The sequence below is a fragment of the Eumetopias jubatus genome, unplaced genomic scaffold (assembly GCF_037043125.1).
Source record: "Eumetopias jubatus isolate StellerSeaLion01/CBP00866 unplaced genomic scaffold, mEumJub1_p1.0 scaffold_9, whole genome shotgun sequence".
NCBI lineage: Eukaryota > Metazoa > Chordata > Mammalia > Carnivora > Otariidae > Eumetopias > Eumetopias jubatus.
This window is the reverse complement of record NW_028274815.1, coordinates 12,190,350-12,216,376: the sequence shown is the minus strand read 5'-3', so window position 1 is coordinate 12,216,376 and position 26,027 is coordinate 12,190,350. Positions and strand designations below refer to the sequence as shown.

The following is a 26,027-nucleotide window of genomic DNA, read 5'->3' as shown; positions in this document are numbered from 1 at the left end:
ATGCAGATGCCCAAATGACTGAGCCACAGAGGCGTGCCTGAGGGCATGGTTTCCACATAGATTTATTTATCTTTTTCTGTCTTTCTGTCTGTCCTGTAATCTCTGCACCCAACATGAGGCTTGAACTCATGACCCTAGGACCAAGAATTGCATGCTCTACTTACTGAGCCAGCCAGGCACTTCATATTTTCCCTTGGTTTTTTTTTTTTTTTTTTTTGGTGTAAATATTGGGAGATACGAAGCTAGGTCATCACTAATGGCTTTAGCTACTCAGAAGTTCTGGTAGGAAAATTTTTAACCTTGACAAAACAGTACTCCTCTTTGCCTTTTTCTCTTAAGGAAAAATTCGTATAGTATAAAATCAACCATTAACCATCTTAAAGTATTCAGTTCACTTGCATTGAGTACATTCACGGTGTTGTGCAACCAACCATCACCAGGATCTAGTTCTAGGATATTTTCATCACCCCAAAAGGAAACCTCATACCTATTAATTAGGTTGTCACTCCCTGTTCTTCCTCCCTCCAGCTCTTGGCAGCTACTAGTCTGTTCTCTTTCTATGGATTTACCTATTCTGTTTCATATAAATGGAATCATACCATATGTGGCCTTTTGTATCTGGTTTCTTTCATTTAGCATAATATTTTGGAGGTTCATCCAAGTTGTAGCATGCATCAGTGCTTCATTCCCTTTTATGGCTGCACAGTATTCCGTTGTGTGGATATACTACATTTTGTTCATTCTTTCTTTAGTGGTCATTTGAGTTGTTTCCACTTACTAGTATTGCTATGAACATTTGTTTGGTACAAGTATTTGTTTGAATACCTGTTTTTCATTCTTTTGGGTATGTACTTAGGATGGAATGGCTGGGTCAAATGGTAATTTCATGTTTAGCTTTTTGAGGAATAATCATACTTTTCCCCAGCAGCTGTACCATTTTACATCCCCTCAGTAGTGTACTAAATTCTCTTCATCTTCAACAAAACTAGTGGTTTTCCATTTGTTAAAGTATTTTCTTCTCCTCTCTTGCTTTTATAAATGTATCTCTTAAATCTAAAGATAGTCTTGTGTTATATTATTTCAAATACTGGTTTCTAAATTTTTTTTTTTTTTTTTTTTGGTATTTTTCAAGTATAGGATCAATTCCTTAATGAATGAAATTTCCCTACTGGAAATTTTGACTTTTCCATAACAATGATAGGATAAAAATGATAACCTGGAGAACCTCATTGGAGAAGAGCTTGAGTGGCTTCTGATTTGCATAGATTGTAATATACTTGTTATGTGTGTATTTAAAAAACAAAACATTTGAGTATGGGTGTATGTTGACAGATTTACCACTTGTTTTTTTTTCCCCAAATAAAAATAGAGTCTCACCAAGATCTTGGACACCTATTGATGATTTTCTCAACTATTTCTTTTTTTTTTTTTTTTAAAGATTTTATTTACTTGTCAGAGAGAGAGAAAGAGAGTGAGCCAGCATGGGAGCAGGGAGGAGGGGCAGAGGGAGAGGGAGAAGCAGACTCTCTGCCTAGCAGGGAGCCCAATACAGGGCTTCATCTCAGGATCCTGAGATCATGACCTGAGCTGAAGGCAGACATTTAACCCACTGAGCCACCCAGGCACCCCTGTTTTCTCAACTATTTCTTAAAATACTAGGTTTGCTATAATTTGCATTTCATAATAAAAGAATTTTTACAGCGAGAAAGCATTCCATTAATTTTTCTTTGTATGATGTGCATTTATTTTGTAGGTACCAAAGACATTGGGATTATTAAGGATGTTAAGTGGCAAGTTTTATAGTCGCCCGGGACAACAACAGGTAACTCACAAGCTTAACCTTGTGCTTCTCAGATACTTTCACCCTGAGTACCTTTAAAGGACAATTGAATGAACCTTGAATGTTATAGATCTTCATCTGGATGTGCTCTTAATTGCACATTATGTGGGCGTATACATAAGTAAAAATTCATAGAACTATTCACTGAATTTGTTTTACTATATATCATTATCTCTATAAAGAAACTTAAAAAAGTAAAGAATGAACCTAGTTCTCTTGAGTCTGGGAATGTAAGCCAAAGAATTCTCCTGGAATCATTATATGATCTGAAGTTTTTTGTTTTATCTTGAGAATTTTGTATCCTTGTCTACAATATATCCTTTTCAGTTCGTTTTAATTAAAAAAAAAATTCTGAGATTACTGAAGCTCCCAGAAGAAACAAGCCACGTTGATTCTGATCTTCAAGTACCATTGTTATACTGCTTTCCTCAGTAAGAGATGCGTGGATTCATGGCAAGGTTGTTTGTCAGCTTCATCCTGATGTGAGTGAGATGCTCAGGAGCTGCCTCTGGGGGAGGTGGTTCTATTCACTCTCTCTCTGTCTTGCTCTCACAAGTGTCTGGGCCCACATGGAGGCCTCGGATCATACCCTTCCTGTTTTGGGGAGAACCAAACCTCATTTTTCTGTTTCTCCAATTTCTTTACTAACCCAAAGGAAATTATAAGAAAATACAGAAATTGTAAGAAATAAGATGAGCATCCTATTGTTGCATTTGTATTTAATATATTTAAAATTTTGGGTTCTAGTTCTTTCTGTGCCATTGACTTCAGCTAAATCGTGTATTATGGATTTGTTTGGCATTCTGTCTGTAGAAGCAAGCAGTACCACTACTGTTTATGTCTGAAAGTCACTTTCATGTTGAATCCCCATATGTTTGTGCTATTTTCCAGTTAGCATTCTCCTCAGTCAGTTCATGGAGTTTGTTTTCATTTTGCAGATGAAGAAACATATGGAACATCAAGTGACTTGGCCTCTGCCATGTACTTGGTTCTCTCTAATTTACTATGTTGCCTCTGTTGGCCTGTTAACCATTTTAGTGCAGGAGAGCCAGAGCATTACTTTGCTTTTTCTCCCTGCGTCCTTTCCCCATTCTCCTTAATACTATTTAAATTAGTCTTTTTTTTCATATTTTTAATTTAACTTCTAGTTAGTTAACATGCAGTGCAATTTTGGTTTCAGGAGTAGAATCTACTCCTAAGTTACTATCTTTAACAAATTTTAAAGTGCTCACTTTTTTTTAAATTTTATTTTGTTGACTATACTAAAACAAAAATAATGTCATTTCAGTGTTTATTCATTTTTTTTTTCAGTCAATGAGCAAACACTCCATTTGAGCCCAGGCATAATGTTAGAGCTGAGAATAAATAGGTGAATAAAATGCATTGTATTTCCTCAAGGAGCCGTCAGTGTAGTGGGGGAAACGGTTATAGAAGCGGTTGTGAAGCAACACAATATTACACATTTTATAACCCCTGCTATAACATCATATGAAGTACCACTGAGGTGCAGAAGAGGGAGCCTTTCATTCTGGAGGGGATACTTGATTTGGAAGTAAGAGTTCCTCATGCAAAAGGAGGAACACTGGACGTTTCCAGGCTGGCAGCAGCATGTGCAAAGTTCTGGAAGTGTCAGCAGTGCTGGGATTCTCTGGTTTGCTGGGCTGCAGGATCTGTAGACGCTTGTGGTTTGTATTTGGTGCTTATTTCATTTGGACTAGTGTAGATGTAGTATCTTTAGAACAAGAATTATTTGGGGATTGCTATTCATGCTTCTCCTTTGTGTTATATCCTGTGTAATTATTAGATACTGTGTTTTTTAGTTGATTTGGGATATTAATAGGCAAATATGACTCTGTTCAACCGGTATAGGAAGACCTGTTTTTAAAAAAACGTTCTTACCACCTGGGACCTCCAGTTGTGTGTTGCCTTGACCCTGCTATTGGCAGTTCTCTTGTGTGGAACGCGGCTCTTTCTCCTTAATATGTTTTGATCTATCCTAATGGCACATTGTACCAGAATCCTTAAAAAGACGTTTTGAAATTAGTATTCTAAAATCAATGCCTTCAGTAAATATCTGAAGGTTATGTGTTACCTTATTTGTACCTGATGGTTCCTAGCCCAGAAATAATTATGGAGCATAGATTTTTTTTGTGCTGTAATTGTAGAGCTGAAAGGCCTCATACGGGTTATCTAATAATTCCCTATTATTGTGAATGCTTTCTAGCTTACATGTACTTTCACATGATCTCACAGGAAGCTTGCATTGTTGGCATTATGATGCCTATTTTATTTTAATTCAAATATAGTTAACACACAGTGTTGTATTATTTCAGGTGTACAATATAATGATACAGCACTGTTATCTGTTACTCCATGCTCATCATCAGTGGACTCTTTAATCCCCTTCACCTATTTCACCCATTTCCTGCCTCCCCACCTCGCCCCTGGCAACCACCAGTTTGCTCTCTGTATTTAAGAATCTGTTTTTTTAATCTCCTTTTTTCTTTGTTTTATTTTTTAATTCCACACATGCGTGAAATCATACAGTATTTTGCCTTTCTCTGACTGACTTATTTCGCTTAGCATTATATCCTCTAGATTCATCCATGTTGTTGCAAATGGCAGGATTTCATTCTTTTTAGGGCTGAGTAATATTCCATCATTTATAATATGCCACATCTTCTTTATCCATTCATGTAAGGATGGGCACTTGGGTTGGGTCCATAGTTTGGCTAGTATAAATAATGCTGCAATAAACATAACAGTGCATATATCTCTTTGAAACAGTGTTTTCATTTTCTTTGGGTATATATCTTAGTGGAATTTGCTGGATCACATGGTAATTCTATTTTTAATTTTTTGAGGAACTTCCATACTGTTTTCCATAGTGGCTGCACCAGCTTGCATTCTCACCAACAGTGCATAAGGGTTCCTTTTTCTCTACATCCTAGCCAACAGTTGGTATTTCTTGTTTTTGATTTTAGCCATTCTGACAGGTGTGAGGTGACATTGTGGTTTTGATGTGCATTTCTCTGATGATTAGTGATGTTGAGCACCTTTTCTATATACGGATGTCTGTTGGCCATCTTTATATCTTTTTTGGAAAAATGTCTTTTCTTGTCCTTTTTTTTCTTTTTAGTTAATTTTTTTTTTTTTTAAAGTAGGCTCCATGCCTGGTGTGGAGCCCAGTGCAGAGCCTGAGCTCATGACCCTGAGATCAAGATCTGAGCTGAGATCAAGAGTTGGATGCTTAACTGACTGAGCCACCCAGGCACCCCGATCTGTTCATTTTTAATTTTTTTTTTTTTAGGTGTTGAATTATGTAAGTTCTTTATTTTTTTATTTTTAAAGATTTTATTTATTTTTAGAGATTGAGGGTGCACGCATGTGAGCAGGGAGAGGGGGAGGGAGAGAGAATCTGAAGAAGACTCTGTGCTAAGTGTGGAGCCTGAGGCGGGGCTCCATCTTATGATCCTGTAATCATGACCTGAGCCGAAATCAAGAGTTGGACACTTGACAACTGAGTCACCCAGGCACCTTTTTAAGTTCTTTATTTTTTATATTAGTTTCCTATTGGATATAAAATTTGCAAATACCTTCTTCCATTCAGTAGGTTGTTTTTTGTTTCGTTGATGTTCCTTTGCTGTGCAAAACTTTTTATTTTTGTGTGGTCCCAATAGTTTAATTTTCTTTTTGTTTCCCTTGCCAAAGTATGCCTAGAAAAATGTTTCTATGGCTGATGTCAAAAAGATTACTTTGCCTATTTTCTTCAGGAAACTTTATGGTTTCAGGTCTTACATTTAAGTCCTTAATCCATTTTCAGTTTATTTTTGTGTATGGTGTAAGAAAGGTGTCCAGTTTCATTCTTTTGCATATAACTATCTTGTTTTCCCAGCACCATTTGTTGAAGAGACCATTTTTCCCCATTGTATATTCTTGCCTCCTTTGTCGTAGGTTAATTGACCATAAAAGCATGGGTTTATTTCTGGGCTCTCTATTCTCCTCCATTGATCTATGTGTTTTTTTGTTTTGTTTTGTTTTTGAGCCAGTACCATACTGTTTAGATTACTATAGCTTTGTGTTATATCTTGAAATCTGGGATTGTGATACTTCCAGTTTTTTTCTTTTTCAGGTTGCTTTGGTTATTTGGGGTCTTTTGTGGTTCCATACAAATTTTAGGATTATTTGTTCTAGTTCTGTGAAAAATGCTCTTGATATTTTGATAGGGATTACATTAAATCTGTAGATTGCTTTGGGTTCAGTAGTGTGGACATTTTAATAATATTGGTTCTCCCAACCCATGAGCATGGGATATCTTTCCATCTGTTTGTGTCATCTTCTGTTTTTTTTCACTGGTGTTTTATAGTTTTCAGGGTACAGGTCTTTTACCTCCTTGGTTAAGTTTATTACAAGATTTTTTGTTTTTGTTTTTTTGGTGCAGTTGTAAATGGGATTGTTTCCTTCCTTCCTTCCTTCCTTCCTTCCTTCCTTCCTTCCTTCCTTCCTTCCTTCCTTCCTTCCTTCCTTCCTTCCTTCCAAAGATTTTATTTATTCATTTGAGAGAGAGAGCACAAGCAGGGGAAGAGGGAGAGGGAGAAGCAGACTCCCCTCTGAGCTGGGAGCCCAACATGGGACGTGATCCCAGGACCTGGAGATCATGACCTGAGCTGAAGGCAGACCCTTAACCATCTGAGCCACCGAGATGCCCCAGGATTGTTTCCTTAATGAAGTAGCAGAAAGAGAAATTATTAGTGTATAGAAATGCAACAGATTTCTGTATATTTTGTATCCTGTGACTTTACTGAATTCATTTATCAGTTCTAGTAGTATTTTTGTGGAGTCTTTAGGGTTTTCTATATATAATATCATGTCATCTGCAGATAGTAAAAATTTTTACTTCTTTCTTACCAATTTGGATGCCTTTTATTTCTTGTCTGATTGCTGTGGCTAGGACTTCCAGTAGTATGTTGAATAAAAGTGGTGAGAGTGGACATCCTTGTCTTGTTCCTGATCTTAGAGGAAAATCTCTCTTAGAGGAAAAGTTTTTCATCACTGACTGTAATGTTAGTTGTGGGCTTTTCATATAAGGCCTTTATGATTCCAAATAACCAACTGCTGATTGTCTGGCATATAATATTATGTTTCAAAGAGTATATTAATAATAAAAACTATGTATGTTCTTTTATAAAGAGTATTGGCTTGGAAAATTTTTTTCCCAAGAGTTTTCTCTTTCCTACATACTTTTGCACCAGTGTTGCTCCCCACTGCTGCCCCCAGGTTTGTTAACCATGCTTTTGAGGATGATTGATTGATTGATTGATTTGGGGGAGGTCAGACTTATAAACCACAGTGGGCAAGAATATCTACTGAACTTCTTGAGGGCAGAGATTTATGTTTTGCTGGCTCCCCAGAGTGTAAAATGGTGCCTGACATGTAATATTGTATTATTGAGTATATTTATTCAATAAATAATTGTTGAATGTTGGAAGAGCAGGGCTTATGAATTCACCTTTAAGGCTGCGTAGTAATTTGGAACATTTTGAGTGTATGCACTACAGTTCAGACTTTAATTTTAATATAGCTTGTACATTTGAAAGGTGTAATGAAATAGGAAATCACTCATTTTTAATTGTTCTATGTAGATGATATGCAGTGGAAGAAAGGCAATTTAAACTAATCTCAGTATAAAGATCTGATACTTAACATTTAAAAGAATTACTCTCTTAGAAAGGACAGTTAAAAGTTTTATTGCAGTGTTTGAGAGCAGGCACAATTCCACTCTAAATATTGCTGCCAGTAGTAGAAGGATTTAATTAGTGTTTTTAATTAAGAAAAGATCAAATGGATGTTTGAGCTAGTGGTTTAATAAATGAGAAATAGAGGTGGAAGTTAAAATCCTCTTCATATTATTAATTTCAATAGTATTAGTATCACATTGCTACACAAGAGGTTCAATGAGGTAAGAGGAAAGTACCTTTTGAAAAGTTTTGAGAAGAGATTTGAGAGAGGGAGGTAAATAGAATTGATAATACAGTCAGTTAAAAGGGCTATAGATTAATTTCTGGTGGAAGAAGACCATCTACTGTGTAAATGGGCTTTGCCATCCAACTTACTTTGTCCCATGTTGCCTACCCAGTGATAACAACTTACCAAGTAATTACTTAGTGAGACTGCCTTTCAGTGGCTACTCACGGAATAGAGTAGACTGAAGCAGGTAGTAAGTGATATTTATCATTTTCTTTCTTGTTTTGTTTGTCTCACCTTTATTAAGGTATAATTGTAAGATATTTAAAGGGAACAGCGTGATGATTTGCTGTATGTATACAATGTGAATGGATTTTCCCCCATCGAATTTACACATCCACTACCTCACATATTTACCTTTTTCTTCTGTGTGTAAGAATGTTTAAGTCCTACTCTCTTAGCAAGTTTTAGTTATGTAATGAAGTGTTATCAAGTGTAGTCATCATGTTATACATTAGATCTTCAGAACTTCATCTTATAACTGAAAGTTTCTACCCCTTTACCAACCTCTCCATACTTCCTTCACTCCCCCAGTCTTTGGTAGGCAACCAGTTTCCTACTATTTGTTTCTAGGAGTTTGATTTTTTTTTTTAAGATTACATATAATATATATAAGTGATATCATGCAATATTTGTCTGTGTTTGTCATATTTCACTGAGAATAATGCCCCCCAGGTTCATCCATGTTGTCACAAATGACAGGATTTCCTTCCTTTTTTTAAGGCCAAATGATACTTGTGTGTGTATGTGTGTGTGTGTTTGTGTGTGTCAGTCTGTCTGTCTCCACATTCTCACCAGCATTTGTACTCTTTTCTTTTTGATGATGGCTATCCTAACATGTGTGAGGTGATACCTCATTGTGGTTTTGATTTGCCTTTCCCTGGTGATTAGTTGTACACCTTTCCATGTACCTATTGGCCATTTGTATGTCTTTTTTGGAAAAAAATGTCTATTCAGATGTTTTTTCCACGTTTAAGTTGGGTTATTTGGGTTTTTTTGCTATTGGGTTTTTGGAGTCCCTTGTGTATTTTGGATATTAACTTTTTATCAGATATGTGGTTTGTAAATATTTTCTCCTATTTCATAGGTTGTCTTTGCTGTGCAGGTGTTTTTAATTTGATGTAGACCTGTTTGTTTATTTTTGCTCTTTTTGACTTTGCTCTTGGTGTCAAATCCAAACAAAATCATTGCCAAGACCAGTCACGGAGCTTATCCCCTGTTTTCTTATAAGAGTTTTAGGGTTTCAGGTCTTAAGCTCAAGACTTTCATCCAGTTAGAGTAGATTTTAGTATATGGTGTACATTAGGGGTCCAGTGGCTATCTGGTTTTTTCAATACCATTTATGGAAAGAGTATCCTTTCCCCACTGTGTGTTATTGGCTCCTTTGTTGTGAATTAGTTGACTGTCTATGCATGGGTTTATTTCTGGGCTATCTGTTCTGTTCCATTGATCTTTGTGCCTGTTTTTATGTCAGTGCAGTAGTATTTTGATTACTATAGCTTTGTAACAGTAGTTTGAAATCAGAAAGTGTGATACCTACAGCTTTGTTCTTTCTCGAGATTGCTTTGGCTGCTTGGGGACTTAGGGTCTTTTATGGTACCATACGAATTTTAGGATTATTTTTTCTAATTCTGTGGAAAATGCCATGTGAATTTTGGTAAGAATTGCATTGAACCTATAGATCACTTTGGACACTATGGACATTTTAACAGTATTCTTTCAATCCATGAACATGGACTATCTTTCCATTTATTTGTGTTCAATTTCTTTGATCAGTGTTTTATAGCTTTTCTTGTACAGAGCTCTCCCCTCCTTGGTTATATTTATTCCTAAGTATTTTATTCTTTTTGATGCTAGTATAACTGGGATTGTTTTCTTAATTTCTCTTTCTGATAGTTCACTGTTAGTGGATAGGAATGCAAGTGGTTTTTGTATGTTGATTCTTGTATCCTGCAGCTTTACTGAATTTGTTTATTCTGACAGCTCTCTGGTGGAGTCTTTAAGGTTTTCTATATATAATACCATGACATCTGTAAAGAGACTGTTTTACTTCTTCCTTTGCAGTTTGTGTGCTTTTTCTTTATTTTATTGCCTAATTGCTCTGGTTAGAATTTCCAGTACTATGTTGAATAAAACCAGCAAGAGTGGGCTTTCTTGTCTTGTTCCTGCTCTTAGAGAAAAAGCTTTCCACTTTTCACTGCCAAGTATATATATTCTTGAGCAACATTCCAGCTGTTGTAATGATTAAAATAAACATGACATTTATATTTGAGGAATATAAGAGAAATTCAGACACATTTTAAGTGAAGTGAAAATTACGGCTAAATTTTATTGCTTTTGGAGCTACTTAATTCAAATAGAGAAGATGAGACAAAGATTATTATTCACTTATGCTGAGAAATCTTAATACAGTATAAGGAATTACGGTTTGAAGGTTTGAGGTTTACTTTTATTGTGACGTGCAGTTGATTGAAAAGGCATTTCCTCTTATTTCCAGAGCACGTACACTGAAATTCTCTCTCTGGCCGACCAAGAAGCACTCAGACTTCTAAATACTGCAGACTCTGTTCACAGAATTTAGCCTGGATTTTCTAACTGTGGCTTTAGATCTTGTGTAACACTTACTGTCAGGATAATAAATTATTCCCTGAGCCTGAAATACTCTGTGTGCTGTAGAGACTCAGAAATGTTTCTACAAATAAAAGAGGAGTTTTTATTTCACAAGGAGAACACCTTGTTTCTAAAGTAACACAGGTGACTTGTCTATTGCTGACTGGCTGTAATTCAATTACTACTGGTAACTGTATCTTCTCACTGTGGGTATATATGAAACTTAAACAGGTAACTTGGGACTTTAAAGAAATGTATATACAGCTCATGTCTGGGATCTGCCTTTTTTTATATATTATGTTAATCACCATACACTACATCATTAGTTTTTTTTAATAATTTTTTATTGTTATGTTAATCACCATACATTACATCATTAGTTTTTGATGTAGTGTTCCATGATTCATTGTTTGCGTATAACACCCAGTGCCCATGCAGTACATGGATCTGCTTTAAAACACTTCAGGGGAAAAAAAAATTCCCAAGAATATTGTAGTGACTTGGAAAGGAATCATGAAACAAGTGTAGAATGTTGATACTTGTTTATAAGCTGGTTGTTGGGTCCGTGGGTATTCATTGTACTATAATTTCTACTTTTGTGTCTGTGTAAGTGCAGATTTCTACAACAAAATGCTTAGGAAAAGGAATGGTAAGTTTGCAGTGTGGATATCATAGTATCAAATAAAACTAAGGGGATTTAAGAACCCACCAGGTTAAAAAGCAAGTGGTAATATTTTAGTTAATATATTTACTGCTTAATATCTAGAAAGAAAAGGAAGGAAAGGGGGGGAGAAGGATTAAAACAAAGGATAATTTAGCATATTTGTTCAGTGTTTTCTAGGTCACAATGCTATTGTTAAATTCTTCACATTATTCAGTATACTTTTTGTTTGTTAAAGACATTCATAAACTTCCTATTTGCTTTCAGAGCACTTTTAGGGGAGTTGGTTAATGAAGCATTTGTAATACCTGGGAGTGCTCATCCAGATCACTAGTGACTAATTACGTAGGTGAGAAAAACAGTTAAGTGTACTTGACCATTACTTCTCCTGAGGAGCATACCTGTGGCTCCTGGAAAAGCTACGACCCAGGGGAGGGCAGTGATCATGGTGCGGTGGAAGTGACCTGTGTCGGGATTGAAGATGCATCTAGCTCAGGTTCTGTGGTCTGTACTTGAATGATCTTCAGCAAGTGTCTTAACCCTTGCGGTCTTCAGTTTCTTTCTTTATAAACTCTCAAGTGATGAGGGAGAGTTCTTCTAGCTAATGAGAATCTATGCTTGTGAGGTGTACCTTACACCAAACCGTGGAGCTTATTGACCAGAGTTGTGAATGGAAGATGCCAGGCTCTTCATCTTCTGCTCCTGACCTTTCCATCACAGAGGAGGGGATGGGGTGTATTTAACATCGTGCTGTACGTGCTTTTGCTTTCATTGCTTCTCTTTCTTGGGCTTCTGTATTTTATAATTTCTTACATTTAATTCTGGCATTCTGGGCTAGACATGTTATATCCAGCTAAAGTGATTTTACTCCTTGGTGAGGAGATTAGAGGATACTCATCTTTTCATCTGTCTACTCATCCAGCAGTGTTTCTCACTTTCTGAAATCGTTCTGTTTGTTTTGGATGGCTAATATATCTTAGTCATTGTAGACCTGAGGACTTAAACTCTTGTGTCTATAGAGACCAGGTAGATAATGTGGTGAATTGAGCCAGGCATACTTTCTTTTTTTTAGTATAGTCATGTTTAATTTTTACTTCTATAGCTGATACTTGGCCTTAATCTTTGGGCCATAACCAAGAATGATGGGGGCTTTGGCTAACTGGAAAGTTTCTGACCCTTTGAAGGGTACGTATGCTACCCAGTCCCACCTGATCATTGCCATTTGGAGGTGCCGGGCCCTGTGTTGCCAGTTTTCTAAATGTTAAGGACAAATACGGTTGTAGGCCCTCATTTTGGGTCTGTTTTATTATTTGTGGGTAAACTACCTTAAACCCTGGTTTTAATAAATGCTTGATGGGCACTAGATGTCAGTTAGTGTTTGTTTGATTCTTCTGATTCTTCTTAGACAATAGGCAGGAGACCTTTCTGCTTGTGTGGTTTCTCTTGTGGTAACTGAGCAACCTGGTATTCTCACTGGGAAAGGACTGAGCGATTGTTTGGACACGTAGGACTCTGTGCACACTGAGTTGGCCATATGAAATCCGTGCACTACAAAGTTTCTCTTTTCTGTAGCAACAGTTAGATTCCTCAGATTTACCAGGGGATCTGGACAATAAACACTCCTAGTGCTCCTCAAGTGCAGGAGTGCGTGTCCCCCTTTGCCTTCTTCTCTCCTCACCGTTGGACCCTCTTTTCTGCCAACTCTCTCTTCCTCCTGTCCCTTTCTTTTTGTCCACACAGCATGAATCTGTGACCTGTTTGTGGTAGAATATTCCAGACATTGTGTACATACAGAATCTTGTGAAAATGTGGAGCCTAAATTCAGGAAACTCACAGTCTGGTCAATATCAACCCATAAAAGTTAATAAGAACTCATGGTAATTGATGTGTGATATAAGAGTATTTTTATAATGCTCACATATTTGGGTTTTCAGTTATATGTAAATTATAACACTGTAAAAGAGATTAAAAAAAAAAAAAAAACAACTCCTGAAGGGTAAGAGTCCTGTTTCTTTATGCTGGAGCACATTATAGTGTTATAAAGTTGTTGGAACCCTTAATTATGAGAGATCACTTATGACATGTCACCCCCTGAAGAGTGTTATTAAATTCTGGAGGTTACTTCTATTCAGCTACAAGTTCCTTGATCTGACATTAATGTAATATAATTACTATATAGGATGGCATCTTTAAGATGAGCCTTTCTCCAGATGGGACCCTCCTTGCTGCCATTCACTTCTCAGGGAAACTAAGCATCTGGGCCATTCCATCTCTGAAGCAGCAAGGGGAATGGAATCAAAATGAGCAGGTATGTCTCTTGATTATTATCATTCTAAGAATGAGTCTTGCTTAAGGGTGCATACTGACAATACTAATTTCATTTGGTTGATATTTTACTGTAGCACACAGCTATTATTTATTCACATCATGCGAAAGCTTTAGTTATATTCGAATATTATCAATATAGTAGGATAAATTTAGAGTAGAGTAGCACTGTGTACTGACTGTAATTTGTAATGCAATACACTCTGTATACAGAGTGTACTCTGTCCACCAAATCTCCTCTTTTCTCTTTTTCTCATTATAAAAATACAGAATGAAGATATTAATTTTGTAGCAATAGTCAACTAATATGATGGCTTCCAAGGGTCAGTATTCTAAAAGGGTTACAATTCTTCCCACATCTTGCAACACTCATATAATATTGGGCTTATTTAAGGCTTAAGACTTGAAGGGAGTTACCTTCTCTTCACTCAAAAGGGTAAGAGTCCTGTTACTATCTACTCAAAAGGTAGATAGTGAAGATTACAGTCTGTTAATTTTTTAGTGTCTTGAAATGACAGTTTTTAAGAATGAGCAATGTCACTTGTTTAGCAACAGATTCAATATCTGTTATAATCTAAAATCCTCATGGGCTGTGTATTGTGATAGAGTGAAGATTTAAAGAAAAATCTTCCCAGTTAGATACAACTTATGTTCTAGATCTTTTACTCCTCTGATGACTATTTAGCATTTCAGCACTTAAGGTTTACACTTCCCCATACCCCTTTTCCATAAGAATATCTTGTCACCAGCTTTAGTGGTTGGTTTTGTGATTCCAGGATTGGAGCCTATGCCCTGAATGGTCTGAATGGATTGATGACCTTTTTCAGAATTCTTTTTAATGTCATTTCATCAGTTAAACTGAGCTATTAAAAGAATTTTGAAAATCAAAGGGTGTTTGGTTATTCCCAGAGTAGCAGAGGGAAAGAGAAACTGGCTTGGCATTTTCTTACACTTTTCACAGACTTAAATTTGTTTTCACTATTCTTCAATTTTTTGTTTTTATGCACAAGTTTGGGAAGATTTTTTTCCCTCTAGCTCCTACTCACCTTGAATGTAATTTGGTTTCCACATGTCTACTGCACTCTATCTCACTAGATCTAGATTTGTTCTAAATAGAAGAGGCGCTCCTCAGTCTTCAACCTCAGTGACTCAATACAAGGAACATTCTCTCTCTCTCTCCTTGGAATTTATAGCTACCTTGATTTATATCTTCCTTCTAGAAGTGGAGTGGATCAACTCTAAAACCATTTGTGTAACAAATATAGCTATGCATACTGGATTATTGATCTAAAAGGTACCATGTATTTGTCATGGTTATTGACGTATAGTGATAAATTTGTCATTTGGGAATACCCTGTTGTATTATATGTGTGGAATTTTACATTTGGGCAATTTTTTTTGAATTTACTAATTTTCTTGAATTATTTCATTCACTTAATAGAAATACTGATGAAGTTCAAGGCACACTTAGTATTTTATTTTGTTAATATTCCAGAATGGCATATGTGTGTAGTGCAAAGGCTATTTAGGCAAAATTCATTAGTATGCTCTTAATGTTTACTGAAATTCTGGATATCCTTCTTTACCTGCAAGGATAAATTGAATTTATTATAGTCCTTATTAGCATATATTCAACTTTTTAACTGGTTAGACATTATTTTGTCATTAGTTGCCAATCAATATCATTTTAATTAACTACTCTTTAGCTCATTAATGTTAGTCATTAGATTTTTATAATGATTGTACTAAGAGTTAAAAATTGTTTAAAAATCTTGAATGAATAACTCTAAATATCTCAGTAATTTGGAAAATGCCATCAGAAAAGTAATGGGGCAGGAAGGGAGGAAGAAGTTTATGGTGTAAAGAGATGAGTTCGTGCCAAAAGTTGGTCTCCAGTATTGTCCCAGGGAGACTCTTTTGAACTCTACCTTGAGAGTTTATCATTTTATTTTTATTTTTTTTAAGTTTTAATTTATTTATTTAACAGAGAGAGAGAGAGTGAGAGAGGGAACACAAGCAGGGGGAGTGGGAGAGGGAGAAGCTGGCTTCCTGATGAGCAGGGAGCCCGATGTGGGGCTTGATCCCAGGACCCTGGGACCATGACCTGAGCCGAAGGCAGACGCTTAACGACTGAGCCCCCCTGGTGCCCTCTACACTGAGAGTGTAGAAGGGTAGTTTGTCAGGGATGGCTGGAGAGGGACCTTCCTGTTGTACTCCAGGGAGCTTCCATCTTACCTCTTCTAGCTCTGTGTTATGCTGTAGAGGGATCCTTCTGTTGTACTCCAGGGAGCTTCCATCTTACCTCTTCTAGCTCTGTGTTAGCACCCCCCCAAACAGTCTACAGAGACCATCTACTGATGCAACTTGTTATATCTTTTATTACAAACTGACCAATTTTTAGGGTAATATATCTGTCTTTTCAGATTGGGTTGCTATAAATTCCCTTGAATGCCTGAGCAAACTAGAGAAAAAACAGGTTTGAGGACTCACAAAACTGCAAACCAGGGACCTGGTTGCCATTACCATGGACATTTTGCAGGTGGTAGATTCCTTTGCTGATGGAACAGTGGCTTAGTGAGAATTACTAAACCTAATCCTACCTTTATGGCTATTTCTGCTGCTGCTCAGTACACCACCTCATTCTAGATTTCATCCCATCCTGGGCTGGTGGCTGCCAGGCCCTCTGTTTTCTTTCTGTAGCTCAGCACATGGAAAGACTGTGGCTAAATAATTTAGAATAGATTTTGTGCTCCGAGACCCCTGCTCATTTTGGTCTGAGAAGAAATTTTGTCCACAGTTGAAAACACAAAGAATTTAATTTCATATAATCTTTTCTTTAAAATTCTAAGATTATGGTCAAAATGCAAACTGATTTGTTTACCTGTCATCTTTTCTCATCTGATGATGATGCTGTTTCACACTTGCTTCCTGAACTTTCCTCTCCCTGCTCCCTGCTTTTGTCCAACCCTTTCTACTATTCTTTCTGAAACATTATTCCATGATAGACAAATGCCTATGAGGCTTCATCATTTTCACAGGAAGAACACTCTGGTTTCTTTTGATACACTCATTTCAGGCTTATGTAGCTCAGTAAGATCATGGTTCATGTAGACAGTATTCTTGTAGCTTCTGCAAAATTTGCTGTAATAATAGCCTCCATTATTATTTATTGAGCACTTATTTTGTCCGAGGGTTACTTAGCAAGTCAGGTAAGCAGTAGAGTTGAGATTGGGTTTCATCTCTCTCTGACTGTCTTGTACATGCTCTATCCATGACCCTGTGGGAAAATAAATACATTTTTAAAGAGGTGGAAAAAACATTTATCTGGTTTTTTAAATTAGGCTTTGTTTGACCTTTAAAAGAATAGAGTTAAATCCTTTTTCTCAGTGACTGTAACACAGATTTCTTCAGCCTTCTCGGATGTGTTGAACTCTTGAGCCCCAGTTAGTGTGTACACCCAAGAACTGGAGTAAATAATTGGCATGGCTTCTCACTGGTAAATCCTTAAGTTTACAATAGATAGATACAGTACTTACGATGTGTGGAGAGATTATGTGAGGGTGGTAACTCTTTGTTCAGCGAAAAGAGTTAGAACAACTACTTTGCTTGAGTCTTTCACCTATATCCTGGGAGTTCATCAACTTGGATTGGACATTTTGGGTTTGGATATTACTATATGAAGGGAGTCATTGAAATCTAGTGTACTATGGTAAGTGCTATAAAGCTTGTATGTAACAGTTCTATAAAGAGTAAGCTGTTAACTATATTTGTAATAATAATCATAAAATAATAGAGTTCAACTATTTACTGAATCTTCACCAAGTTTCAGAGTAGAAAATGCACTGAAGTCCCAGTGCTTGTGCCCTTAAGATGTTCATAGTCTTGCAAGGGAGATTATAAACAAATCAATAAAGGAACATGTTAATATTATGAAAAGATAAGCTCAGAGGAAGGACACACAATCCATTTGGTGGAGTTGGGGGGAAGGATCTTTGGGAGTAAGTAGCATTTGTATAGTAAGGTTTGGCTGTCCACTCTGAGTGATTGTCACCTATTTCAGTTACTTCACTGCAGTCCTAGAAAGTGACAAGTGTTTTCGTATTTTAATAGATGGGACTAGTGCTAAAAGAAGTAAACTTTTATCACTGCATGTTAGACTCAAGATTCTGGTTGGGCTCGGGTTCTCCGACCTCATAGGTTAAGCCTTTTTTTCAGCATATCTTCTGTAGCCCTTGTGTTGAGAGCTGCTGACTTTTATCTGGGCCAGTTAGGCACTAGCGATGATAGTGACAGAAAACAAGGGAGAGAGTCCATGCAGTTTATGTGAATGACACCTCCGGAGTTGGGTGGTTCGTTGTGCCGAGACCCTGGAAACGTGAAACTATAAGTAAGTCATTTACCAAATATATTGGTGTCATTTTATGTACTCATCACTGGGTGAGAAACTTAAACAGTGCTCCTTTCTCATTTGTCCAGCAGTAGTCAAGGGACCTTGGGTCAGCCAGCTAGGACAGGGCTCTACCTCTTCTTATGGCTGTTCTAGGAGATGAATAGCCAAGCCAATGAGTTTGAAATAGATTACATGGTAATATATAGTGTACAATCAGCTATCGTTTTAGCTAAAACATTGCCTGAGAAGAAACTAATGTTACTATTGCCTATACAACCTTTTAGACTCTTTTACGAAATTGTGAATGCAGCTCATCTGGGGCTTTCTTCGTGTAATTCGCTACTTTATTAGTTTTTCATAATATGCTTTGTGTGATTGAGTATTTTCTCTTTAAAATCTAATGATTAAAGGTAGTTGTGGAAGTGCCTATTCTGATTTACTTCTCTCCAGTTTTGAGTTGATTAAATACTTCAGCTTTCATTGTCAATATGAAATTCCATCTGGCTAGAAATCTGTGAGTATTAAGTTTTGTTCATGTCTGGAATATAGTAAAATTGCTAAAGTGTTTTTCATTTCAAACATTTCCCATATGTTATGTTTATATATTTCCATCTCATTTTTGGCCTTAATTTTTGTCTGAAGAAGTTTTATTATTTTTCTATTTGTACTTCCTTAGATGAAATAGGAAAGATAAGTTTCATTTCTCCTACAATTTTATTTGCTTTTTGACACAAAAGTAGGTATTGAACAGATTTTGTTAAATGGATCAATCAATGAAAGATAAATGGGAAGATGACAGTTAATGTGATTAATCTTGATACAAGCCACAGCTGTTTTCACAACTTCACTCAACTGTGAACTTCTGGAGAATAGACACTGAATATACATTTCTTCCATGGGGTCTAACATAGAGCTTGGCATATTAAATACTAATAAGTGTTTGTGGAATGAAAAAAAAAAAACAAAAACATTTGACAGGTTGCTTTTATGCTGTTGCATGCGGGGTCTTCATTATATTTAGCTCCTAGCCATTAAAAAGGATCAACAATTAAATTCCTAAATCCAAAGAAAACATTGCAGTAGCCATGATAGCTTTTCTGTACAAAATCTATAAGTGTATTCTTAGGACATTCTCCGTTAGGCTGCTGCTACACCATGAGATGGGGGCACCTCGGGCTGTTTTCGGACACAAGGTAGCATGTCCTACAAAGCAGAGTGACACGGAGGTTACTTCTCAGAACATAACAACATGGTACCAGGAGTGAGTACTCCTGGCGTGCATTCATAGGGGTCATGGTGACCCTGCTCTCAAAGCACCAGCCTCCAGAGTGTATATCAGACGTCCTATAGCACGGCCTATAGCACAGATTGCGGATCCCCTCATAGAGTTTTTAGGGATCAAGGATGGTAAGTCTGGTGCAGTTTGAATAGTATGGGGGATGCAGTAGGAATATCAGCTTTTTTGGGGGTGGGGAGGTGCCTCTTAATCCCCTTTACCTATTTTTGTCCATCTCCCCCCACTCCTACAACTACCATTTTATTCTCTGTATTTATGAGTCAGTTTATATTTTCTTTGTTTTGTGTTTCAGATCCCACATATAAATGAAATCATATAGTATTTGTCTGTCTTTGTCTGACTTACTCCACTTAGCATAATACCCTCAAGGTCTGTGCATGTTGCCATGCAAATGGCAAGATCTCATTCTTTTGTATGGCTGAGTAATATTCCATTATATGTATATACCACATCTTTTTTAATCTCCTCTATCAGTGGCCACTGGGTTGCTTCCATATCTTGGCTGTTGTAAATAATGTTGCAGCGAACATAGGGGTTTATGTATCCCTTCAAATTAGTGTTTTTCTTTTGTTTCTTTGCTTTCTTTCATTCAGGCTTTCATAGCCTGAAGCAGAGCTAAGTTTGGAATTTTGTTTGGGCTTCTTTCTTAAATATGCTGTGCAGATAATTTCATCAGACTTGCACATATTGTGAAGTTAAACATTTAGTGCACATATCTAGAGTGAATCTGCTAGGTGTACTGCAAAGGTGATAGTGTATAGATCGGTGTATATCCAGAAGAATTTAAAACAGGTACTCAAACAAATACATTTACATACATGTTTGAGCAGCACTGTTCACAACAGCCACAAGCGGAAGAAACCCAAATGTCCATTAATGGAAGGCTGGATAAATCAATTGCGGTAAATACCTACAATAGAATGTTATTTGGCCATAAAAATGAATGAAGTACTGATACATGTTATAATGTGGATGTACCTTGAGAACATTATGCTACTCGAAGGAAGCCAGACACAAGAGGTTACATGTTGTATAAATTCATTTATATGAAACATCCAGAATAGGTAAATCCATATGAGGCAGAAAGCAGATTGGTAGCAGCTGAGGGGAGGAGGAGCGGGAGATAACTGTCTGCTGGTAAGTGGTTTCATTTTGGATTGATAGAAATGCTTGGAAACTAAAAGGAAGTGACAACACGGTGAACATACTAATGCCACTGAAGGTTCATTTTAAAATGGTTAATTTACATTATGTGAATTTTAGCTCAACCACAACAAAAAATGACTTTGTGAACCCCTCACTTCCCCCAGAACCCCAAGACAAGCAAAAATGCAGATCATGAGAACTGATATTCCTGTGCTTTAGTTAAACGAACCTACTTTTTTAAAAGATTTATTTTTTTACTTTAGACAGAGCATGAGTGGACGGGAGGGGCAGAGGGATAGAATCTTCAAGTGGACTCCCTGCTGAGTGTGGAGCGCCACGTGGGGCTTGATCCCAGGACCCATGAAATCATGACCTGAGCTGAAACCAATAGCCGGACGCTTAACTGACTGAGCCACCCAGCCACCCTCTGACCTTCTTTTGTTTTCTGAAAAAATTTAGTACTTTTTTAACCTTTTGTGTACTTTTGCTCATGTTATATTTCTCTGACTGGAATGTCTTCCTCCACCCATCTTCCATGCCCAGGTTTTATCCACTCTGATAGCACCAAGTGTAGCACTTTCTTTATACCTCTTTAACCCCTTTCGGCTTTCTCAAGCCTGTATTCAAAAATGATCTCTTCATCCTTTGATACCCTTGGTGCTTTTATCTATGTCTCTTTTTGGGTAGTTACCAACTTTGAACTTGGGTTATAGTAAATTTTATCTGTTTCTTAGCTCTCTGCCTGCTTGAGTTGTGGGACCTACAATATCTGATTTCTTTTCCCTCTCTCACAGTGTAAGTGCACAGTATTCATGGACTAAATAGCAGAAGAAACCACACTTGTTAGAGGGTGTAGGAACACTGCTACTATGTCAATGAATTTTCCTGTACCGTAGGCATTCTCATTAGAGTACAGTGATGTAAAAGATTAATTCATTCACTTATTCAGCACTTAGCTCCTATGACAGGTGAGCACCATGATGGATCTGGGAATAGGAGGATGACTGACAGAGCTGTGGATGCAGAAGAACAAACCTTCAGCTTGTGGTTAGGCATGGAATCACAAGGGACACCCATTATTTAAGCCATCTGCATGGAACAGTCTAGTCCCAAAGTGTCTGGAGACTGACCCCCATAGACTAGTACTGCTTGTTCATGGTGCGCCTTCTCATCATTTACTTGAATGAAGACAAGCTCACCTTGAATTCTGAACGTACTTATACCACTGAGGGATTTCTTCTGAAAATTTTTTGAAGATTTCTTTTAAATTTCATTGTGATCTGTATGTACTTAAATTTACCTAAGGCTGAATTATCAGTGTTGTTGTTGTTGCTTGTGGGACTTAAAGCTTTACTCCCTGCTCCCCTAGTGTACTTCAGAATGTCAGTTTAGGGAGGCACACATGTTGTCATATAAATCAGTGGTATGGGGCGCCCGGGTGGCTCAGTTGTTAAGCGTCTGCCTTTGCTCAGGTCATGATCCCAGTGTCCTGGGATTGAGCCCCACATCGGGCTCCCTGCTCAGCGGGGAGCCTGCTTCTCCCTCTCCCTCTGCCTGATGCTCCCCCTGCTGTGCTTTCTCTTAGTCTCTCTGCCAAATAAATAAATAAAATCTTAAAAAAATAAACTCAGTGGTGACGTGCATGTGGTACTGGGGGAACATGTACACCGATGATTCAGAGGGACTGAAAATGGCTAAAGTGCCCTATAAACGATCAAATAAGATTTCAATAAGTTGATTATTTTCACTAATACATACCTTCTGGTATTCTAAGTCTTTGAAAGTTAATTATCTTTTTTATGATAAAGTAAACCAGGACATTCTATTTCTTGGCTTTTATGGTAACTTTTTGGATAAAGTTTAAAGAATTATATCTTCTGTTCTCAGGGACTGCTCTGAGTGATTTATCATAGTAGTGGAGATCAGAAAGTTCTTTTAGGCCATGAAAAGAAGTATTAATTTTCATACTCGAAAGGGTTAGCTGCTGAGAAATTGTTAATAAAACATATATGCTTTTTCTGTTACATTAGATGAAAAAGCACATTTTGATGTAATATAGCATTTTTTTTTTTAGGCTTAAGATTTCAGATAAATAGCCAAATGATTTTTTGCTGGCCTTTTCCTATACTGTTAAAATTCTGAAAATGAAATAGTTAACAATGAGCCAAGAGGGTGTATGGCAGTGCCTTAATCTTGGTTGTTTTATGATATTTGAGATTCTAGGAGGTGGGCATGGCATTATGTTCCATGAAATTAGAATATGAATAGATCAGGTTTGAGGATTGCATGGTTGTATTTTTTTACTTAGTAAATTTTTAGTCCTAGGAAGTTAGAACTGGAGATAACATGGGGGTTGCAGAGTCCTGTCTCAGAGCTGGGGAGCCCAAGGCCTGGAGGGGTTGCTCAGCTTATTAAGTTGTAGGCGTAGGACTTGCATCCAGTTCTGTGTTATTTACAACGGCATAGCTGTTCTCCTCTCAGAATGTAAGTGTGTGTGTGTGTGTGTGTGTGTGTGCGCGCGCAGAACTGTTAGTGTATCTTGCTCTCATTTGTGTTAATTGCATACTTGCTGTCTTACTGTTCTTCTGCATGCTATTTTCTTTATTAAATTGAGTCACAGTAGTTGCTTGTGCACATTTGAAGTGTAAGAGCAAGATTATTGAGAGGAATAGATTTCAGCTAGGTATAATTAAAAGATTGAAGGAAAGCATCATTTCTGTATTTTGTGACTTTAAAAAATCCATAGTTCTTGATGATGTTCTCATGATTTTCTTACATTGTTGACTCGAAGTCCTGTGCATATTTTTCATATTTAGCCAGGCTATGACGAACTTAATCCTGATTGGAGACTCTCTATTGAGAAGAGAAAAAAAATCAAAGGTGAGTTGTATGAAATATGATAATTAAAACCTTAAGAGACTACTATTGTATAATAAAAGTGCTCTATGGATGATATATATAGGGGACGAAAAAAAATCTTTTTTTTACTCTCCATGGTTCTCTGGCTGAGGCCCTGTATAATTAGATTAACACAAAACAGATTAACAGGAGAAGAGCAAACAGAAGTTTCTAGGGTGTACATCGAGCTTACACATGGGAGTACCCAGAAATGAGTTAACTCCAAGGGTTGTTTGGAAATTGGGCTTACTTATACAGCATCTTGGCAAAGGAACAATAAACTTATTAAGAGAAGTGACAAGACAAAAAGAACTTTGGGTTTCTCAAATTTCTTTATCTTAAAATATTTATATCAAAGTGGCATATTTTGAGGTGGTGATTCTGATCTCCACAAGTTTAAGAGGAAATCAGCTTTGAAAATGATTATATTTCTGTCTTAAATTTTTATTAAGAGTATAATTCTCTCATATTGTTTGTCTGAAAAAGGATATATGAACATTTTCTAAAACCTTTTATAACCCTTATGATATGTATACTTTGTACACACCAACCTTCAGCTTACTCTGTTTAAAATGGTGATACTATCTGTATATTCTTCATTTTTTAAGTGGAAAGACCTAAACATACTTACTCCTGCGTCCTTAGAATTTTGGACTTTGGTAAATTGTTGGCACTTAGATGTTTATTAAATAAATTCCATTTTGTAAAAATTTGGGTGATGACTTACAATTTATTTTTTCTTATTTAACATGTTTAGGGCCCAAATACGGTTTTTAAATTGATCATTGGACTAAATGTGTTGTATTTAAGCCACATTGACGGATGGACTTGTATTGATTTTTTTTTTTTCCTCCATTAGATAAAGAGTCCTTTTACCCACTGATAGATGTAAATTGGTGGGCAGCCAACGCAGTGACTCTGGCTCGTTGCTCTGGTGCTTTGACTGTTTCATCAGTGAAAACTTTGAAGAATTTACTGGGAAAATCGTGTGAGTGGTTCGAACCGTCACCTCAAGTCACTGCTACCCATGATGGAGGATTTTTAAGTTTGGAGGTAATGCTTTCCGTTTTAGAGCAGCTGGTGTGTTGGAAAATAAACATGCATTTCACCAAAAATCTAAACACCTGATTTTAATGTAAATTTAATTTATTTTTTAATGATGGCTGTCCGTTTATTTTTACTGAAGTACGGCTAAACATTTGATTTTTAAATTTTAGCTCTCCCATTATCTAATCTTGTCCTTAAAAACAAAAACCTGTGATTGGAATCAGAGATTGAGTGCAGTGTAAGAAAGATGTATTGTTTAGTCGATTAAAAAAATTGCATTGTAAGACTGAGGAAAATGGAGTCATTTTGTTCTTTATAAAGCATTTTTTCTTCACAGGCATGTTAGTTTGTTTTCTTTTTCTTAGATTAGACATCTTAAAAGATAAAAGGTATTTCTACTTAAATATGGTCTTTAACAAACTATTTCCATGAAGTTTGGGAACTTAAAAATTCTGGTTCTTCTTAGTAAAGAAAGCTTGTTTGTCTCATGTCAAAAGACGCAAAAATGGAGGCTAGTAATTTAAAGTTATGTTTTGGTCATTAAAAATTCTTATTCTAGGCCTTTCAAGGGTAAGGACCTTTAATAGCTTTCACTTTAGTGCAGATTCACACGTATTTTTTACCTCAAAGTTTGTTACTGAGTCCACAGATGTTATTTGATAAATGAGAACCATGGCTTAAAATTGAAGCCAACTCCGTTAAGTCTGGGAATGAAAGTTATCTTTAACAGTCAGGCTTTCAGACTCAGAAGTTTGTGAAGCTGTTAGACATTTTTTTTTTTTTTAAAAAAGGGAGGGAGGGCAGGAGAGCTGTTCTCAGTAAAGCAAATAAATACCTTCATGTTCATTTTCTAAATAGATGAAAAAATCCTATTTCTCTACAGCAGCTACAAAGATACCAGAAGTGAAGGAATTAGCATTCTTTTTATTTTCCTAAAATAATTGCTAGACATATTTGGGAGATCATATTAATGAGCCATGATGAAAACAGGGTTTAGTTTTGGAGATTTGTGGCCACTAAGGCTATGGATATTTCTGGAGCTGTTGATGGGTATTCTGTTTGCTGTTGGGTTCCTCTGAAGTCTACTCTTTGTCTTCATCATGTGGCTCATGTCATGCATGAACCAGAGTAGAATTAAAAATATTTTTCTCATGGACTCGAAAGCTTGTCTTGACTTCCTCACTACTGATTTAACATTTCCTTTTTACATTTAGTGTGAGATTAAACTTGCCCCCAAACGATCTCGTTTGGAGACTCGGGGTGGAGATGAAGAAGAAGGGGAAGAGGATTCTGATTCTGACCAGGAAGTGTCTGCCCGGGCTCGCTACTTTGGCTACATCCAACAGGGCCTGTATCTGGTGACGGAAATGGAGCGATTCGCACCCCCACGGAAACGCCCGCGAGCCATTACTAAAAACTACCGCCTCGTGAGTTTGCGCTCCACGACTCCGGAGGAGCTTTATCAGAGAAAGGTGAGGGGGCATCCTATTACTTCCAAAGTTCCCAGGCCTCCAGATTTTATTTCAGTGAGGAAAAAACTAATTTCTTAATACAGAAATTTAAAGAGGGATTACCCTATCATGGACATGTCAGGCGTATCAGTGGGATAGAGCTTGTGAAAATAGTGCCGGCTTTTTGTGCCTGAGGAGTCAAGGTGACAACAGTGGATAAAAGATGAATTCACTTAGACTGTCCACTTGTGGCTTAGCCGGGTCTCTGTTGCCCTTCCCGTGGCCTTCAGCACTCACCTCATCCTCGGTAAGCGCAGCTGTCTGCTCAGACTGCAGAT

At 37.0% G+C, this 26,027-nt stretch overlaps 1 protein-coding gene across 1 annotated transcript in view; it reads left to right on the top strand.

The window, feature by feature from the left end:
* The window catches only part of NBAS (NBAS subunit of NRZ tethering complex), a 351,301-nt gene that overhangs the window by 52,197 nt on the left and 273,077 nt on the right, over positions 1 to 26,027 (top strand). The window contains exons 11-15 of the mRNA XM_028099384.2: positions 1,754 to 1,822; positions 13,315 to 13,443; positions 23,110 to 23,173; positions 24,051 to 24,244; positions 25,453 to 25,710. Of these exons, the coding sequence (XP_027955185.2) occupies positions 1,754 to 1,822; positions 13,315 to 13,443; positions 23,110 to 23,173; positions 24,051 to 24,244; positions 25,453 to 25,710 (714 nt within the window). The remainder of the gene's footprint in view (positions 1 to 1,753; positions 1,823 to 13,314; positions 13,444 to 23,109; positions 23,174 to 24,050; positions 24,245 to 25,452; positions 25,711 to 26,027) is intronic.